A 21,075-nucleotide genomic window follows, 5' to 3' on the forward strand; every position below is an offset into this window, starting at 1 on the left:
TCATAAATGTACAGCTAATCAATAATGTAAAATTCCCTTTTTGTTGTTGCAGCAGCACAATCTCACAATGAAAAATGAATAAATAAATACATTATATATATATATATATATATATATATATATATATATATATATATATATAAAAATATGTATTTTATGACCTCCAGTTTTATAAATTGGGAACATAGATATGAACCGACAGTGACTTATTTCTCCTTGCGTCTCTCCAAAATGGAAAATCCAAGAGCACATTTTATTGAAGTAAAGCATTTTATTGAAGTTTTATCACCATAACTGAGGAAATCACTACAAAAAAAGTTGAAACTCATCTATGTCTACAGTCAGTGAGTTTATTCAAAACAACTGTAGCTAAAACAAACAAGGGTGGACTAGGGTATAAGTTCAGGATCCCTTAATGGTCTGAAAAAGTCTGGAAATGTATGGACTTGGATTAAATTGTTGTCTGAATAAGTATGAAAAAGAAAAGGATAATGAAAAAAAGGCCTTATTCTCTATCCCATTATCTCAAAGTTGTATCTTATGAACATGTAGGAAGCCTTCCAGTTTATCCTGCCACAGCAAACAGTCAAGAGGATATTGAGGGAGATTTTAAGAAATAATAATGATCGCTGTAAGGATTCTGCAGCATTTTTTAAATGTGAGATTATGCTACTCCAAAAAAAAAGAGACAAGGTGTTTTACACTTTTCTTCTGTTTTTCTAATCTAAGACGTTTTTTGAAGGTGCTGTACATAAACAAAAGTAAGATACATTCAGGGATTTTTGTCTTTTCTCCCCCTTAGGTTTTTTTTTATTTAGGGCGTGTACCTCAGCCTTTTCCTCTTACATTATTGTAAAATACCCAAAGTCAAGTTTTAACCCTCACTTTGACCCTCTGTGACTCAGCTTTTCTTCCTGTCTCTCAGTGAACGACTCGAATGTTCAGTTCCTGGACCAAGACGATGATGACGACCCAGACACAGAGCTGTACCTGACTCAGCCCTTCGCCTGCGGCACCGCCTTTGCCATCAGTGTACTCGACTCCCTGATGAGTGCGGTGAGCTTTTAAACAGGCTTGTAAAATGGCTGCGGTAAAAATGTAACGTTTCCCTGCACATTTTATCGCGTTTGAGCTTGTACTGTGTGCTGTGAGAGCAATTTCAAAGTTAGAAATATTAAAAATGTTGAATCCGGTGGATAAATTGCCAAATATTAGAGACTTAGCTGCTGGAGTAAATAAAGAAGTGATGCACAGAGACAGTTGTCTTGCATTTTGAGCATCTAAGAGTTTTGGTAATGGAATCGGCTCAGCACCTTAATCACATCCTCCTTCCAGCTCTATTGAAGACTAAAATAACATTTATAATAAGACTATAATGAATTTGACTTTCATCAGCCTTATTAGATCTTTATACAGTAAATGTTAAAGCTTATCATATTGGTGATTGCACAAGCTTGGCTATAACAGGCCAAATAAAGCCTCAATCTTTTGACAACTTGACAAAAGATGGAATTACGAAGGAGATCTTCTCTAAATCCCAACTCTCTTTCCCTCGCCATTTGCTGGTGTGATGACTTAATTCCTGTAGTCCTCTGACTGAATGAGAGGTTAGAGGGCCGAGCGGCGCCGAGCTGCGCGGGGAGTAAAACAGGCGTCAGCTGTAGTCTGGAAGTGGTCAGAGGTGAAGCCGGCTAATGGACACTGCTCATCCATCATGAAGCTCTGCAGGCCTGTCAGGGGCCCAGAGAGAGGCGCTGCCACTCTAGCCTCGCTGCCGAGTGACATCGGCTGTCTAAGCACAAGGAAAAAGCCGGGCCTGAACAGCTTGAAGGACAAGTGAACCAGACGCCTAGAGAGCACGCAGTCAAACCGGTGTCCCAGAAGAGAAGGGAGATATCGTTCAGTGTGCAGGATAGCCGTTCACAGAAGAATAATGTCAGTTTAAGTACTTTTGCTTCATTTTGTAAAATGTCCATGGATATTTTTTTATTAAATGTACTAAAGTCAAAACCAAATAAAAGTCTTCTTTAAAAATGTCAAAATTGGTTTATTAGTTATCTAACCATAGTTTGAATATATAAGCATTGTGATGTGAGACAATGGATAAAAATATGTCACATGAAAATAATGTGTTCAGCTCCTGGTTTAGTCCGATACCCTTAAATAAAATCCATCGTAAATAATTGGCCTTAGGGTAGGAGTGGGAAGAATAATAGGAAAGCCATTGTTGAAAGAAAGTCATAAGGGGCCATATTTGTAATTTGCCACAAGTAATGTTGGGAGTCTAGCAAACATGGAGAGGAAGGTGCTTTGGTTCTATTCTTTCCACTTCACAGATATGCTTACATGTGTTGGTCCGTCACATAAATCCCCCCAAAATATTTAGTTGTTTGTGGTTGTAACATGAGACAGTTACAAAGCACTGTTATGGCAAAGTGAGTAAATAAAAGCCATGTCACCTTTTTCTATTGCTTTATGTTAAGAGTGCCACATGGAGAACAAAAATGTCACACTGTGCTTCAGAATAAATTGGTCATTAATGACAGTGGAAGATTATGAATTATTATGAATATGAATTATATAGAAAGATAACGTACATAGAAAGATAAACTGTTTTGTAATCTGTCCGTTTGAGCAAAGAATAAAAGATGACCACCCATAAGCAGGTCCTTTGGTAACCGCTCTTGAGATTCACACAGCCTCATCAGTGCACAACAGATCATATTGTACCTGCAAAACCACAGAACATTTTCATTTGTTGTCTTGGCCCCATTAAAAGCAGTCTATTAGTGCTTCAAGGACAGCTCAAGAGAGGTTAAAAAGCAATAAATGACTGTCATCACTGTAAAAAAATAAAAATTTGTATCATCCAAAATACGACCCAGATTACCTGTATATGTAGTAAATAATAGTGGACCTAAAATATAACCCTGAAGTACAACCTTTGAAACCGACATGAATTCAGAGCACAGACCATCATTTATCTAATGCACCGAGATCTTCCACTAAGGTAGTCTGAGATCCATACAACTACTAGCTCAGAGAGTCCTGAATTTACAAGCTTTGCCTTTTAAAACATCATGGTCAACTACATTGAAAGCTTTAGACAAATCTATAAAAACAGATGCACCGTGCTACTTTTTGTCAAGTGCAGGCAAAATGTAATTTACCACTTTTAAAGAAGCTGTAATGGTGCTGTGTTTTATAAAAAAAAATCATTGTCTGATCAGTCATTGACCAGTACTTCAGGAATTTTTGCCAACTCTGATAAATTTGCTATTGGCCTGTAGTTCTGTAAACATGCTGGCTCACCTCCTTTTAGTAAAAGGAGGACAGAAGCAGATTTTCACACCCTTGGAACAACTGCGGATTCAACTGAAAGATTGAAAAAATAGGCTAGTGGCTTCACTATGAAAGATGTCAGAAAGCATGGTTCACTAGGATTATATAATTCCAAGTAGTGCATTTGTCAGTTATGCCAAATAACAAATATACTAAAAGTTTAATTTTCAAATCATTTCTAGACTTCAGATATGAAGTTTTCTCTGCTTCGATCAACTTGGCTCAGAGGTCGGAGTTCAGATCTGGGAATTATGTCATACTCAAGTAAAGTGCTGTATGGTTGAAGCTGTAGGATCTGTTGATTGCTGTGGTGCTAGCTGCTGTTAGGCAAAGTAAAATTAAATATTTCTCTCCATTTTATGTGTTCAGACACTAAAGGAAAATATTCACAAACTGGGCTTGGACAGCACGGCGTGTGCCAATAGTTTAATGAGATACAACTACATTGTATATGCAAGGCAGCAATGTTTATGACACTGAACTGCTGAAATGCTGCTCAGTGACCTCCAACCTTCCCAGTCAGATGTCTGACTTCATGCTGTATTTTGGACCAGGAACTTGGAAAACCAGGCTTTGAATACAAATGGAGCATATAAATAAGATATATTTTCGATGTAAGAACTCAAGTTGATTTGAGATCCCCTTGCTGTCTTGTAGGCTGGACGTAATAAGGCAAGAAAACATTTTTAAGTTTTCAGTCAATGAAATACGGAGGTAAAAAAATCCAACTCCCCAAGCACATCAGCTTATCTCCTTCTCAGTTCTCTGCAAGGAGACACGGTGAAGGTCAACATAACCGGCTGAATTTAGTGTTTCCGCATCCTCTCATCTGACACCTCCCTGGTGATGGGGAGTTTTTTTCTTTTTAACGGAAACCCCATCTGTGTCCTCTCCAGACATACTTCAACGATAACATCCTCACACTAATCCGGACACTAGTCACTGGAGGAGCCACGCCAGAGCTGGAGGCCCTGCTAGCTGAGGAGAACGCTCTCAGAGGAGGCTACAGCACGCCACAGACGCTGGCCAACAGAGACAGGTGTCGCGTTGCCCAGCTGGCCCTGTATGACGGCCCATTTGCTGACTTAGGGGTGAGTAAATGCTTAGAGTGGAAATGACAATGTCTCGGTGTTACCCAGCAGCACACATCTGGCCGCCTCTGCTCGTAGCGATCCTTAATCCTAGGTTAACAACAGTAATTAAAAAAAGCAGGCCCCAGAGAAGACTTTGATAGAGAACATGAGTGCTACAAAGGAAACACCAAATTTGGTTCTGACCTGTTTTTATCAGCTTGTCTGTCTGCAGATTTTTCTAGACAGATTTTTCTAGACAGATTTTTTTCCCGTCTAGAATAAATGATGGCATTATTTATAAATGATCTACAGTATAGCTCAGACACAAAGTACAGGCTTTGCATACAAGAGATCGCGGGATCGAATCCCGGTGTGTGAGACTTAGAGTATTATATTGGGGGAATGCTGGACAAGTGGTTAGAGCAGCATGCTTGCGCTCTGAGAAGGATGCAAGTACCCGGTTCGATCCCAACTGCCTGCACTCTGGGTCCCTGAGCAAGACCCTCAACCCCCGACTGCTCCCCGGGTGCCCTACAGTGGCAGCCCACTGCTCCCCAACGGGGATGGGTTAAATGCAGAGAAATGGGGGGATCGTGTCCCGAGTGGTTAGAGCAGCGCGCTTGCACTCAGAGAAGGATGCAAGTAGCCGGTTCGATCCCCAGTGCCGACACTCTGGGTCCCTGAGCAAGACCCTTAACCCCTGATTGCTCCCCAGGCGCCGCACAGTGGCAGCTCACTGCTCCCCAAGGGGATGGGTTAAGAGAAGTGAATTTCTCCATTGTGAGATCAATAAAGTTTCATTATTATTATTATTAAATGGGTTATAAATGTATTTATTGGTATTGAAGCATTTCCTAAAGTAACACACTTTTGTCGTTCGGCAGGATGGTGGCTGCTACGGCGACTTGTTCTGCAAAGCGCTGAAAACATACAACATGCTATGCTTTGGGATCTACAGATTAAGAGACGCTCATCTGGGTTCCCCAAGCCAGTGCACAAAACGGTACAGTATCAGAGCTTCCCCTTCGCCAAAAACCCATCCTTCTTAGGAACGAAACGAGTCGAGTATCAACCTGTCCGATGTTTGTTTTCTTTGGGCAGATATGTGATCACAAACCCCCCGTACGAGTTTGAGCTGGTGCCCTCAGACCTGATCTTCTGCCTCATGCAGTTCGACCACAACGCCGGCCAGTCACGGACGAGCTTATCCCACTCTTCCCACTCCTCCCATTCCTCCAGCAAAAAGAGTTCCTCGGTGCACTCTGTGCCCCCCTCCAACCGGCAGAACCGCAGCAGTAAGAGCAGAGAGGCGCGCGAAAAACAGAAGTAGGTACACTTGTGTGTCCTGTCGATCTGCATGTGTTTCATACGTCACCCGTGTTGTCTAGGTGTGTGTATCCGTGTGCAGGATGTGATGACAGATGCAATGTAATGTTTGGTTTGTGCCGTTTTTTTCTTAGTTTTTTTTTTTTCCCACAATCATCTGCATGCAGTTTTCACTCTCACATCACAGCGATCACGACAGCAAAACACCAAATCAATGAAAATGCTAGAAAACGGTTCACACTTGTTTCGTATTGATTCTTGGCAAAGCATATAATTGAACTTTGAGCTTTGATGACACTGGTTGTTGTTGGAAACAAGATTATGGTTAAAATGTAACCACAACAAATATTTAGTATGTTGTTTGGTCCACCCGTTCTATCCGTCTTCTGTCTAACCTGGAGTGTTTGTGGTGTTTGTAACTGTTGTTTGGTGGTTATTTGTGCACATGATCAGTGCCTAGATCATGGATGTGTTGTGTTGTGATGTATAGTGGGATATTTTGAGTTTAAAGACGATTCGGCTTTTAGATAAGCTACTACTCACAAGATCATCCGTCATTAGCAGTGTTGATATTTTCTGAACCGTGGTGCATCTGTAGTGCTTTTTTGCATGTTCGTGTTGAGCAGGTATTTATTTCCTGTCTTATTATTGAGTTAAAAAATTGTTTCACGCTTTGTGAAAGATCCTTACCTGTGTTGCAGCACCGGTAACATTTCTTGGCAACCCTGGCAAAAAAAAAACTTTCAATAACCCTTACAGTTAATTAATCTTTTGTTGGAGTAGCATAATCTCACAATGGGAAAAAAAATGGAGAAAAGTCCTACCTTTAATTTGAGTAGGTTTATTTGGTCGCACATTAAGGAACAGTTTTATTTTTAATACTTGGGCCAAGGGTTGTTGGCACCCTAAACAATTTCTTTAAAATGTATTTCCATCCAATCTGCCATATAATTCACCCCAGCGGGAAACAGCAGCTTGCAACAAAAAACAAAATTCAAAACATAAAGCACGACACTGAGGTTAGAAATTAAAATTTTAGCTCCAAAAACTGTGGTACCCTTAATTTCTTGTGAAACATAATATTTCTAAACATTTTGTCCCTTCACTAAATGTTAGTAAGGCTATGCTACTGCGATAAATGATTAACTTCTTTTAATCCATAAGCCAGATGATGCCGATTACTGTGAACGGTGCTGCATTTGTTTGGCATTTGCTCTCCCCTAAAAAAAAAGAAGAAAAAACTAACTTTGCGATATGAAAATGAAGTAATTTTGAAACAGTGATACAATGACTAAAGGCATGCAGATTTGTTTTGATCATACTCAGGAATTTCCAAAAGTGCAGATGAGGAGCTCTCGATACATCTTGATATTAAGATGTATCAAACTGCCGAAAAGCAGAAGTGACAACATGCAAGCTTTACTTAGAGTGGTTAGTCATTTTGTCGGTTGTGTATTGACTGTAAATAATACTTACTTACAGTAGATTACTTACCTCTTTTTCTGAAGTGCAACAAGGATGAATAGAATGAGCCAAGGTATGCAAGTTAACGATTCTGCATGACTTAGCAACTTTTACCTGGGGTTCTGCTTCATAACTATGTCCCCTGTGGATAGTTATGGCGAGGGGAGTTTGTTTTCTTTATTATCTTCTCCAGATGTTGAGCAAACCATGCCTCAGTTTAAGCTTTGCTTTCATGTCAAAAGCAAAATGTCTGCTGCTGCTCCTGCCTCCTACCTGCCATGATCAGGCCCATCTCCCCATTGCATGAGGCTGAGACAATACCCTCCCCACCTTTCTTTGTGCATTTCCCTTAGTTGATGATCTAAGTATTCCTTTTCTCTGAAATGCATTCTTCCTTTACATTATTTTCCATGCCCCCCTTTTATGATTTGTTTGAACTTGGGATGATTTGCATTGTGTGAGAGGTCTGTGTGTCTGTGCATCTTCCCTCCTGTTTGAATGCTATCAGACGACTTGTAGCAGGCTTTAAGATGTCACACGTATGTCCCCATGCAATGCAGCAGGTTACTGTTTTTTTTTTTTTTATTCTAGCAGCTGTTTAAAGCACAGTGTGGCAGCAAGTTTTTTCCGCTGTGCAAACCCACATGTTAACTCACATGTAGGTCAGACTCATTCATTCCCCTCCCTCCCCCTCCCTGATGCAGTCAATTTACTTACCGTTTTACAGAACTTAAAAGAAAGTGTGTCCAGCCCTGTGCCATCGGTCACACTGTGAAAGTGGGAGGCGTGACCAATTTAAAGTTTATATTAAAGAGGGGGAGATGAGTCTGTAAGTTCCCTCCTTGTAACCCTGTGCACCTGGTATGCTGGTTAGAGGCGACATCACTAAGTTCACCGTATCAACAGCAGACCGCAGAGAGAGATGGCAGACATCTTGCTTCACCTCAGGCACCATTCTACACGCCAAATGTCTGTGCTCTAACACACAGTCCTGCAGCCTTAAGCTGGCTGATGCACACGCAGACACATATTCTTTCCCTCAATAAATCTTCACACACGCAAGCCAACACGCACACACACACACACGCACAGACACACACCGTTTGCTCCACCAAGCAAAGTTAAAAATTGATGGTAAAACTTGAACCCGAAAGGAAGGGCGAAGTGAGGAGAGTTTGAACTTCTGTTCAAACTTCTGTTAGAAGTTTACAAACTTCTAACAGATGGCAATACACCCTTTCCTCACCTGTGGTATCTTAAACTTGGAGAAACTCTGTCTAAAACGACAGATATTGTTTTAAATCTCTCTTCTTTTTTTTTTTTTGCTCTCAAACAGGCAGTGATTTAAAAAAAGGCCTTACTATGAAATGTGTCAGATATTGGGCACTAAAATTGTAGTTAACTACCCTAAAAATGAAATCCCTTACTATGAGGAGAAAACATCTTGAAATAAAGTGAAGGGAAAAATAGCCATATTGTTTTTTTGTGTTTTATTTTGTTTTTCTTAGAAGCATGCTCAGAAATATTCATTTCGCAAATGTTTTTAACAATCCATATTGACTCTGGATTATTTAGCAATACTGTATATGTGTAAAGCCTGTTTGAAACATTACACATTAACATTTTGATAAATTTTTCTATAGCATTTTATTTTATTCCAAGAGACGTTTAAGTACCAACTAGGGATGTACACATCAACATATCGATTAAATGATTAACAATCTAATCGATGCAGAATGAAAATATTGATCCATGTCATCATCTTTAAGATACGCCTTCATTTTTAAATTCGGGCATGAGATTATAGTGAACAGGTGATCTATTATTATTTTAAAATTGGAAGAATGCTGTTATTGAGTTAAATATCTGATAAGAGCTTAGAGAAAAATGGTCAAATTTGTTTTTTTTGTGAGTAAATAATAATGTTAGATGGGCAGATGATGTCACATCATATTGATCGCATCAATCAGAAATCATATCAGGCTTTGTTAGATTGGCAAATATAGTATTGTTATCCTAACAAATCGATGTATCTTATTGCGACAAAGTTGGTTATTTACAGTATGAAAAAAACACAATCCTGGTTTATGTGATTGTTTTTTTTTATGAACCCCACAATCGTTGTCCGTTTTACATTGAGCTTCTGTTTTACAGAGTAGATATGGAGGTAAGAGGAGGTGCGCCTATGTCAAACCTGTACTGAGAACTTAGCATGCAAAAGCAGTCAAACAAAGTAGCTATTAGAAAACTCCCTGGCAGTTTAAAATCTACCACAAAAAAGGCAAATAACAAAATAAAACAGCATTTACTTAAAACAACTATGTTTTTGATTAGAGTTAAGGCAAAAACAAATTTGGAATAAAAGAGTGAATAGTGTGTAATTTAGTGCCTGTAACACTTATTGGATTAGTTGTGCGGAGGTAAACTGATACAGAACAGACCATTGGACTTAACTCCATACAATTAATCAGAAGAGTTTCATCTGAAGCAAAAGCATTACTGAACAGAGCGGATTTGAAAAGGAATGCTAGGCACCACGCCATGAAGGCCAACGAGCAGATGCTGCTGGTGTGAGTTATGGAGAAGAAAACATTGGGGTCATATTTTGGGTTGTATGGCTGACATACTCTCACAGGAAATGATTTACGTGTTCCGCTCTCAGCATATATTTCCCCAGGAAGGTCACTGGTTTGCGCTCTGCCTCCTACCTCCATTTCCTGTTTAAATAACCATTGGCATCTCAGAAAATAAAACAGCCTCTGTAAATGTGACAACTTAAAGATTCATAAAATAGTATCTGTTTAAACCCCTATGATGCTTTTTCTGATTGTTTTGAGAGGGTAGAAGTCTGCATTCATTTTGGGCCTTCTCGTACTTCCGCCTGTCGGGACCAACTAATCTGGAATTATTCTAATTTAAGAATCCAAGACAGGTATACACTCCAGGAAAGGTATTTACTGCTTACAACCTTTAAACAAAACTTCAAATCAAAAGTCCTGAACCATCACGTTTGGTATCTATGTGGTTAAATCCTGAAAAATACCTTTTGAGAAGACAATGAAAAATAATGATTGCAAACTAAAAACTGGTCAGAGGGAAAAGAGTGTTGATTATGATGATTAGTGTTTCCCAGCCCACCTCTTCAAGGTAACTGCCTTGAAGAAGTGTTACACGTTGCAAAACCAGAAGCTGTTGAAGTATATTGTCCATTTTAACTGGGTGGAACAAAGCAGGAAAACTCTTCAAACACGAAGGACAGCTTGCCCTTTGAACCAAGGCACTCCAAACTATGTTTTGCTTCAGCAGAGTTTTCTTTCCTACTAGCTTTGCTTTATTGATTTATTTTGACCGGTTACATTTTCCACTGTTGTTGCTTACAGCTAAGACTTCTATAGCTCTATGCAATAAAGGAAACTACGTTAAGTACAATCCTTCCTGAACATGCCCAGTATTTAAACTTGGAAAAATAAAGATTTTCTCTGCTTTAGCTGTGATGCTCAGAAATTAGTGGTAAACATTGCTGGTATAAAACTGGGTTCCAGATGTGCGCTCGAACTCACATCACATGAAATCTTGACATTTGGTTTTATTCTTTTAAAAATTTTATTCAACACCTATTGAAATGTAAAATCTCATTTACAAGGGTGTACTGGTCAAAATGACCGCAGCTCAAGACAGCAATAATGTACAATACACTCATAAAAATATTTTTATACACAATAAAAAAAACAACGGTCAATAAACTACAAGTAAAACTAAAACAAGCAATAACTAATTAATAAAATGTTTAATATCTGCTACTAGTATTCAAAACACAATCCTTTCAATACAAAAAATGTGCCCCAATGCTTGGATGTAATATTATGTAGGCTTTAATATTTCTGAATCGCTGGATGGACTTTTAATATTCTTTATGACCTCATCTGAAGTAATCTTAGTGACTGACATGTGAAAGCTGATAGCGTTCTTGGACCTTAAGGACAATTAAAACAAAAATAAAAAAAATATGAAAATGTATGTTAATTGCAACAACTATTATCATTACAACAATATTTCTGATTGCTTATGTTCCTGTTGTGCGGACCTAACTCCTTCAAGCAAGACGTTTATTGCAACATAAATTTAAAGCATCATTCTTAGTGCTTTACTTTGGTGGAAAATGAAATTCCATAGATATAGATGTCTTAAAGCCTGTTAACGTAACCAGATCTTTGACTCTGTAACATGAAAACAACTGTATTATTATTGTGTCATCTACTGAAATGAATATTGCCACACCATGAAATCCTGCCACGTTACTACATGTGCTTTCAAAGTTGTGTTGGAAATGTACGGCACTTTGTAAACTTGACTGGCTTCCAATCCTTTTACAAACCTTACAGTTTGAGATTAATCACAGAACAATGCCATGCCAATATTGATCTCACTTAAACTGAGGCATTTTGTTTGTAAGTGACCTGATGTTGCAAACCTTTCCAAGCTAACGTGTTGTTTTCTTCCTCTTCTGCCTTGTTCTCTTCAGAAAAGAAATGGTTTACAGATGAACCGGAAAATGCCTACCCAAGGAACATTCAGATCAAGCCCATGAGCACTCACATGGCCAACCAAGTCAACCAATACAAATCCACTAGTAGCCTGATTCCACCAATCAGAGAAGTTGAAGATGAATGCTGAACAGGGGCAGAGGGGTTTCTTTGCTAACTCACCAGACATCTGTGCGCTCTGTCTGAAGAGACGGGCAGAGATCACCAGTGGAGATGTGACGATAATACCGACAGGAGTATTGAAGACTGACATGTTTCTCTTCACTCTTACTTTGGGTCATGGGTTGGACGGGAACCCGGACTAGAAGGGATCTCCTGTGTGTATACCCTAAATGTTACTTCCATGCTTTGGACTCTGTTTAATTTATAAATGTATCCATAGAGATGTAAATAATGACAATCAAATAAGGACTGTACAGCCCCTCTCCACTAGTGCTTTTTTTGGAATTATTTTAAGAATTGACAAAAAAAAAAGTACTTCCTGTTATTCTTTGCAATAGTTCACTTCTTCACAAGACCATGGATAAGGCGGGAGTGGGTTAATGGAGAATGGAGGATTGAAGCGACACACTGATATCATCTCCCAAAGATCCACCCAGATGTAAAACCAGCTGGGTTCATCGTCATCATATCTTCTGTCTGCATCTGTTTTCTATTTGCACTAAAACTAAACAAGCTTCTTTTGACAGAACAACAGGAAGCATCAACCCTCCGCCAGGAAGCTGTTTCAAAGGAGATTTACATATGGACAGAATGAAGGAGGAAGGGGGCGAGAAGGGGCATTGGGCTTTGAATGCATACTAATCTTGTTCTGTGGTTATCTATCCATGATTTGCAGATTTACCTTGATCCATCACTTTGGGCAAGAGCATTCCAGCCCTGCAGAACATAATCACCTTGCAAAGCAGAAATCTATTATCTCAGAGAGTGTTGTGATGAAGGCTCATGCGTCCTCCAAAGACAACTCTGAACCCATATGTTTTTCGTAGATATGTCAAATACTAAGGCTGAGATTCCCGTTCAACCTCACATGTGTGCCTCATCCCCCTTTCTAACACACTGTGGCGGTTCTGATGCAAATGGCACCCTAGGCGAGCCCCTCCCTCTGCACCTTCAAAGGAAACAGAATGAACCAAACAACAGAATATTTCAACAGTATTTAAGGAATTCGTGTCCAGTATAGAATCGTGTTCAGGTTTAATCCTGGATTCTAGATTTTAATCGATGCATTCTAGAAGACACAAAAATTGTGAAATTGCCTTTGAATTTAAAAGAATCGGAAGCTGCTAAACAGAAATATTTTCTTACTGTACTTAAGCTGTGTGATAACAGGGCAGCACTCGCTAACCATTGACTGGGCTTGCAAATAAATGGCAGAAAGTCTAACTTCCAGAGCCTGACCACCGAGTGCTGGTGATTCCCCCCATGGAATGCCGCCCTGGGCAGTGGGCCCACATTAACAACCACCACCGATAACACAAACTTTATAGCGTGGTTTATTGGCCTGAAAACATACAAAGGTTAAAGTCTGACCTCACCAGTCTGTCACACATTCAGTTTTATGTGTAAACGTGAGCAGCTACTTGTGTCTCCTCTGTCGCGTTTATCACTGTAAAGCACTCACCCTCACTGGATTGTATGCATTGGTGCAGCGTGGAGGGGGCAGCATGAACAATTTCAGTACCAAAACAACACTACGAACAGTAATAAAAACTAAAGGATTTTGATCTACAAACAATTAGGTTGCATTAAACGTAAAAAAGAAAAATCCTCAACTATGACTGATCTAGCAAGAATGGCAGCTGACTGGCCCTCTTAAACATATTGCCGTAGTATTTGCGGCAGAACTGGGATCACAAAGAAGAGTGCTGCGTTTTTTAATGTTATTTTTCCCCCTCTACTTTTGTTTCACCTTAAAGTTTGTTTCTGTGGAAGGGAATGCCACATAGCGCATAAAGTGGGCATTAACGGGCCCTCCTTTGATCAGAGCCACTGCCTGGCACAGGGTTGGCACAGAGGCAGTTAAGAGCTTGGATGTTCTCTGCTGCCAATCCAGATGTCACTTGCCTCAAAAGTCCCAGGAGTTAACCAGCTGCATTCTACCCTGATAGACTCAGCCATAGTTGAGGAAATGCAACAAGTCCACAGACGGCATTGAGAAGCACTGAAAATGTGTTTATGTTCTTTATGCCAGCCTGCGTGCAACAGTAGATCCAAATCCTGCTCTTATGGAGTAAAACTGATAGCAAATGTGTTGGTGGATTTATATATTTAAACTTTATTTTATACCCATGAGCATAACGAATTTGTATTTATTTTTCTAACAAAGATTCTTGAAGAAATTGTTTTAGAAGATAAATGGTCAAAATGTTTTAACATATCAAGTACATTTGCATTGTAAAAAAAAACCTATTCATTTTTTCACAATATGTTAAATTCTCTCACCCCCTGCACCCTCTAACTAACAGACTACATCGCCCCAGAGCAAACACACCTAACAGCTTGGCTGCATTGAGTGTGTGCAGGAATGAACTTGAGCTCACCTTAAGCATTGTTTTAGTTGCACAGCGTCTACGAAACAATGTGTAAGGGTAGGTGGATTTTGTTTTGGGGGTGGGGAGAGCAGCTCGGCAGCATTGAGTGCGCCCAGAAATGAACTTGAGCTCACCTTAAGCATTGTTTCAATTGAAAAGTGTCTACGACACAATGTGTAAGGGTACGTGTATGCGGTCTTTGTTTTGGAGGGGAGGAGGTAACTCAGTCGCTGGAGTGGTGATGAAGAGTCAAAGAAGATGAAGTTGCTCCCACTGTGTCCAGGCCAGAAATAACTGACCTTCAGGAGACGTGTTTGACCTAAATTAGGTCTCTAGTGTGGAGGAAGACTATGCGATAAACCACAGCACAGTGTGCTCGTGTTTTCATGAGACAGAAAATTTAATAAAATAAATAAATATGACCAAGAGACGCTGTCTGTTTACTGCAGCGATTCTCTTCTCTGTAGACTTGAAAGGAAAAATAAATCCAAGCATAGGATACCCTTTTGGAATATGGGGTGAAAAGATATTGTGCTAAATATGTTTGTGTAGACTCAACCCATGATATAGACCACACATCTTTCTTAAACAAAATGATCCAAGCTTTAGTGTCTGTCTATCGGGTGTAACTATACTGGCGCTTCACACACATTGTCCTGAAGTGAACTTTTGGAACTGTGATTGCATCATTGTCACACATTGTAGCAAATAGATTTCTTTTCAAAAAAAAAAAAAAAAAACATGAGTAAAATATTTGTATAATTGGGTTGTTTATAGCAGATTTGCTCGCCTGAACACTAAGAAATTATTAATAACGTGACAATGACTCAAACAGAATTGACAAACTTGAACCTTAAAAACAAAAACAAAATGTAAAAAAAAAAAAAAAAAGATCTTGGGTTTGATTTAAGAATGCAGAGACTATTTAAGGAAAGGTCAGATTTAGTTTAACGTCTGAAATGAAAGGTAGCACCAATTCAGCAACAGTTATCAAAAGAGAGAACATCCTTAGCTTCCCTGGGTTTTACTTTGTTGTTATCCAAGGTTTTTACATTCCATTTTGTCACCTTGTCATTATCTGTCACAGACTGTCACAAATGCTTCTGATTTGTTTACACGGTACCTTTAAGGCATTTAATATGTCAAACTGACAACACATGAATTATTACATCATTTATTTTTCATATACTTGATGACTGTTGTTTTTTCTACCTGAGCCCCCATCATGCAACTTTTTCAAGCCAGCGCTATCAACGACGCTGGAATGAGATGTGTCTTTATCCTACACCTGTAGAAATGTCTTTGTATAATATACCTCCAAAGTTTTTTTTTTTTTCCTTTTTTTTTTTTTATTAAGTGCCATGAAGCATTTGGTTGAACATGCATCCTTCAGTCATTCAGGCAAACTTTAGAAAAAGCAAAGTCCCAGAGTTGTTTTTTTTTTTTTTTATTTATTCCACTGTGAGAAACAGTGTCTTGTACTGACATGGAGAACATCCAAGCCACCAATGCCTCCATGCCAGTACAGTGCCAGGCAGTGCCGAAGGTCAGGAGGAGGGCCCAAAATCAAGTCCCACCTAAGCGAAAAGTGGCATTCGGGAGGTCAGAGCAGGGCGTGGAAAAAGTTATAAATCCCCAGTGGTCAAATCATACATATATATGGTCTCTGCTGCAGGTCATGTCACGCTGTGCAGTGAGATATGGATGACTGAAGGATTCAAACACAAGCCCTTATATGTTGCATCACATATGATTTTCCACTTATAAGATCAAAGCATAAAATGCATTATATGTGAATGTGGCAGTATGTTGCATTAGTTTTATTTTCAGTATTATTATTTTTAGCTTTAAATGATGGGTATAATTTACTTGCAGGGGATTGTACTAGATATATTATATAAGCTGGGGAATGGAGGTAGGTCTCAAGTCTTAATAACACATTAAAGTTGCATTCAGAAATTTTGTCCAAAAAAATAAAAAAATAAAGGTTGCTTTTTTGTCATTTCAGGAAGATTTCAGAATATTGCTGTCGATTATCCCAGATAGGAGTTGTTGGCATATTGCCGTTACAGCATACAGGAGTCTGACATAGCATTCTAATTAGTTTGGATGTGTTTTAGAGATGAAGGATTAACGGATTATTTGATGGTGCTGAGTTGATCTACCTGACTCTGTCAAATATAGTCTGCTGATAAATATTCTGTCTTGTACAAAAAGTTTGTACATAGATTGTACATGGTTTCTTTTTGTATTTTCTCAAATTAAAATGGATGTATTTGTGTTCTAAAGTTTGGATCTTTGTGCTTTTTTAAATTCCTGCAGAAACATCCTGGAGAATTTCACCTTTTTTTTCTTGGCCTATTCCTGTTCAACTCAGGAGGGAGCGTAGGTTTTACTCAACTGACTTTTAATACTTTGACAATTAAAGTGAAAAAAATATATAAAAAAATATATAAACTAGCTTTAATAGTGCAGTTCATTAATTTGTAGGTCACAAGCTTGCAAAAACACAAAATACCCAAGCAATATCTGTTTGGAAGCAACCTGAAAAGGTAAAAATTAGAAAGGCACTTGATTTAAGAAACATTAGTGGGGGCTATCTGTGGACAGAAGCTCATTTATGATGAATTTATATAAAAATAGTCATCATGGCTAAACACTAATGTTTTAGTTGCATCAGACATGAGGGCATGTCTACAGAGATGAAAATCTTTGTCTAAGTGTGCATTTGCAAACTGCCGATGTTTGCGGCATAAACTCCATCTCCTGCCTGATTTGTACGATCTCTTTTTAGGAAAAGTGGTGAATTTCAGAAGCAGTAGAACAACCTTTTATAGTCTGTGCTCACTAAGGATTACTTGGAACCCTCACTGAAAAACAATATGTTAAGAGCTGATTTATTCATGAATCACATGAAATAGACATGCTAGCGTCTGCCTCACATGAATACACATTCAAAGCAGAACTTGAGTCCCTTGAAGACTGCAGCTGTATGTGAAGAGTCGGATACTTCTTTTTAGGAACTGATGAGGTGATGCACGCTTAAGGTGACATGCAGAACATTATAATAGTTTTATTTACCTGGTCTGCCCTGTGTTGGAGAAGCACATTGAAACTTACCTGCAAACACTCGTTGGCAGCAAAGCATCTGTTGCTGTCAAGATCATCTGGAATAGCACTGGTGGTGAGTGAATTAAGGACTCCACAGTCACAATACATATTGTAGATCAAGTAATGCTAATGAAATGAACTGTGTTTTTACCATGCTTTACAGCTACTGAGTTTCCAAACATGTGCATCAGGGCTGGCCTGAAGTGTAACCAGAACTGCTCAGGGAGGGCCCCTGGTTGCCTGGGATTTCCATGGGAGTTTCAGTCTATACAGCAGATACACATGGCTTCAGGGTTCACTTCAGGGTAGGCCATTCCTTAGACACAGACTGGAAAAGTATGGAAAAAGAGAACAGAGAATGGTAAAATAATTGTATGTCTACATTGTCCTTAATCCAATCCATCCTGAGACTGGATCGGGAATGGAAGAGTCTATAAAAGTGCAGAGTTTTGGCATGAAAAATATGTAGGAGCCCTGTCAGGTGAACGCTGCATACAAAGGTAATAAAATCATTTCTGCTGCATGGTGCAACGATCGGAAGCATTTCACGTAGTAGCCTTCAACTTGAACATTATGTCTTGATTTGTGTCTATGTGCTATGTGTGAATTCTGAGCCGGCGTCTCACCAAAATGTCATTATGGTCACATGAGGACAGTAAAGAATATTGACTCCAAGGTTGATTTTGAATGCAACATCAAGCTTGGCCCATGCGGTACAGAGTAAAGAAAAAACAACAACCATGAACAATATAAAGAGGCCACACGTGGTGCTATGGTGGATTTAAAACTGGATGGGCCCCCAAATTAAATTCTGCTTAGGGTCTCATTCAACCTTAGCCGTCTCTGTGTGACATTGACATTAATGAAGTACTGGACTAGGACCTGGTATGGACATGAGCCTATTCTTAAGTGGCTTGGATTGGGACACCCTTAGTTATTATTTATTCAGCTTTTTGGTCAGTAGAAAAATCCTGTTAGGCCTATATGTGTATGTTTGTATGTCATATCAGAACACATGCTGCAGAATTAGCACATTAAAATATTTGGCACGACCATAAGTATTGTACTTAATCAATCCTCCCCCTGGTGACCCCGCCGTTTAAATCGCACCAACAACCGCTTTTTGTTTTTCCATTGGATCATGTGTTAGTCCTGATTTACGTTTGCTGGCATGCTATTAGCTGCTCCATCACTTTCACCTGTCAGGCTGTCAGTCAGGTGAGGATGCACGGTGATGGGTGGGAGTGGTATTCTGTCCACACTTGCTCATACATCCGGACGGAAATACCAACAGCAGATGAGTAAAAGGACATCATTGGAGGTATCTGGCTGTCAGTTCTGTGAATGTGCAATACATCAGGCTGCTTAGCTTCTTAATGTGGATTCTGCCGGCAGATACAGTTATTCCAGCGGCAAATGATTTATTGAGAAAATAATCCTCTTCTCGCCATGTTAGAGCTATAACGTGTCAAAGCGAAGCCTGTAGATAAGCGTGTCATTAGATAGTGCTAAAGTTAAAGCACATTTAATCTCGATGTAACAGCAATTTTGCACATCAAATAATCTGCTTGTAGATACAGTAACGTGTGTGTGTGTGTGTGTGTGTGTGTGATATGAAATTACCCAATTAGCCATATTTTGACTTGAATATATTTGACAACTTTGCCTTCAAAAATTCCAGATCTATTAGATTGTGAGGACACATCTCACAGCCTTCTTCAGGTGAGCCCAAACATTTTATGCCAGATTTGGTTCTGGGTAAGCCATGCCAAAACAAAACTTAGGTTTTTCTTGATAGGGATGTACACTTTTAATGCTGGAAAAGAAAATATATTTTCATTTTGAGCTGTTTTTCCAACACCTAAAGCATTTTACCTGAGTGTATTTGTATCCCCCTCAGTAAAACCCCAGTTCCATCTAAAGAACAGCAAACCCACATCATGATGCTCCCGTCCTTTGGCGATTTGTTGTGTTGCTTTGTGGCCAAACCTACCATTTGGAACAGCTGCAAAGTGCAAGTTGGGTTTCATCAATAAGGTTTAAATAATTTTAGCCAGGCCTGGACATCTTCCTCTTCTTTACAATCCTCTTAGTTCCAATAATGCAGTATGAAGGAAACGTGATATTTCACAATTGTGAGTTCTATGTACTTTTGTTTTGATGTCTTCACTATATATCTGCAAAGTAGAAATACATAAAACAATGAAAAGTCACTGAATGACAAAAGTGAAACTAAGGTTGTGACTGATAGTTTAAATAGTATATGTTAGCACTAGAAATAATTCAAAAAAATATTTTTTTCTGCTTTGACTTATTCTGGAAATACTGTTTTCCAGAATAAGTACTTTATTTTTTTTATTATTGTTTCAGAATTTCTAGAATTAACACATAACATATATTTCTATGTCTGTATTTTTGGCTTTTACAAATTAAATTGGATGTTATGATTAAAAGGTTACTCAGTACATAAAATAGCCATTTCTCCGAATACTTTTGACGCTTGCTCGAGTAATATTTTGGATGGCTACTTTTTACTTCTACTTGGGTAAAAATGCTTTGAGGCATTTCTACTCTTACTTCATATAATTGTTTGGCTATTTTAGCCACATCCAGTAAAAAAAATAAAAACTTAAAAGAAAACAAACAAACAGTCCTACTGTACTCTTAGTTCCCTTTCTTACTAGTGTCTGTCTAGTCTTCTCATATATTTTGGAGATATCTCCAGTTTTTGTAATGCATGATTGTCCTAAATTTACGCTCATTTCTAACATCTCTGCAAACTTTGGTTTTAGCTAAATAATGCAAATGAGGGAAAAACTACAATGACAGCTGCACTTCATTTCTGGTTAATCAGATTCTTAAAAATCAATGGTATATTTGTACCCAATAATACAGAATGCTGAAATTGCTCAAAATGTTCTGCAACAAGTATTACTTTAATTGAGTCTGTACCTAAACACCCCGGTTAACACAAATTTCTTTGTACCTTTTTATTCGACTAACTAATTTGTTTGTTTTGCCATTGAAGATGCATGCCACATTGAAGGTGAATAAAGTTTTGAACTTTTGGAAGAGTAGACAAACACTATGTTCAAATAAGAGTAGCACTATTTCAACATAGTTTTACTCAAGTAAAAGTAAAAAAAAAATAAAGTTGTCACCCAAGAAACTACTCAAGTAAGAGTAAAAAATGTGTTGGTTGGAAGGGAACTCAAGTACTTAGTAACTAATCATAACATCTGGTTTAATATTTAAAAGTGATATAATCGGACAGACGGAAATAAAGTACAAATTCTGGTACAAAGTACAAAGACTGAAATATAAAATATACAAGAAATATTTACAAAATAAAAAATTCAGACAGGAGACACACTTTTCAGATTTTTTTTTCAATATAACACCAATAAAACCAATACTTACAGCATTTAAAGTTTATACAGCATGTTAGTGCTTCCAATAGCATCATCTACTGTTTACTGTGTGTTTGCTTGACCAGCAAATGGCTAAATGAGCTCAGCAGACAGAAAATAACACTAAAACAACAAAGCTTGTGTACAAATAGGAAGCATCACTTTACGTAACATTAACTGCCGGCATGTCTTTCTGGTGCATTTTTGGTTAAAACAAGTCTGTTCTTTATTCAATTAGGGTACTCACGCTGGGTAGAGTAGCCAGATATTT

At 38.6% G+C, this 21,075-nt stretch overlaps 2 protein-coding genes across 31 annotated transcripts in view; one reads left to right on the top strand and one right to left on the bottom strand.

Annotated features, from left to right (window-relative positions):
* The window catches only part of kcnma1a (potassium large conductance calcium-activated channel, subfamily M, alpha member 1a), a 199,724-nt gene extending 183,153 nt beyond the window's left edge, over positions 1–16,571 (top strand). For 22 of the 30 annotated variants that reach the window (XM_036126673.1, XM_036126675.1, XM_036126678.1 and 19 more), the window contains 6 exons: positions 926–1,056; positions 4,239–4,433; positions 5,300–5,418; positions 5,517–5,741; positions 7,250–7,278; positions 11,728–16,571. In XM_036126673.1, coding sequence (XP_035982566.1) covers positions 926–1,056; positions 4,239–4,433; positions 5,300–5,418; positions 5,517–5,741; positions 7,250–7,278; positions 11,728–11,879 — 851 coding nt within the window. In that variant the 3' untranslated portion in view covers positions 11,880–16,571. The remainder of the gene's footprint in view (positions 1–925; positions 1,057–4,238; positions 4,434–5,299; positions 5,419–5,516; positions 5,742–7,249; positions 7,279–11,727) is intronic. The other 8 variants (XM_036126681.1, XM_036126696.1, XM_021307586.2 and 5 more) reach the window with 1 other exon arrangement.
* A 1,125-nt stretch (positions 16,572–17,696) lies between these two features.
* The window catches only part of lrmda (leucine rich melanocyte differentiation associated), a 412,971-nt gene continuing 409,592 nt past the window's right edge, over positions 17,697–21,075 (bottom strand). The window contains exon 7 of the mRNA XM_036126750.1: positions 17,697–17,722. Within this exon, the coding sequence (XP_035982643.1) occupies positions 17,712–17,722 (11 nt within the window). The 3' untranslated portion in view covers positions 17,697–17,711. The remainder of the gene's footprint in view (positions 17,723–21,075) is intronic.

This window comes from Fundulus heteroclitus, chromosome 22 (assembly GCF_011125445.2).
Source record: "Fundulus heteroclitus isolate FHET01 chromosome 22, MU-UCD_Fhet_4.1, whole genome shotgun sequence".
NCBI lineage: Eukaryota > Metazoa > Chordata > Actinopteri > Cyprinodontiformes > Fundulidae > Fundulus > Fundulus heteroclitus.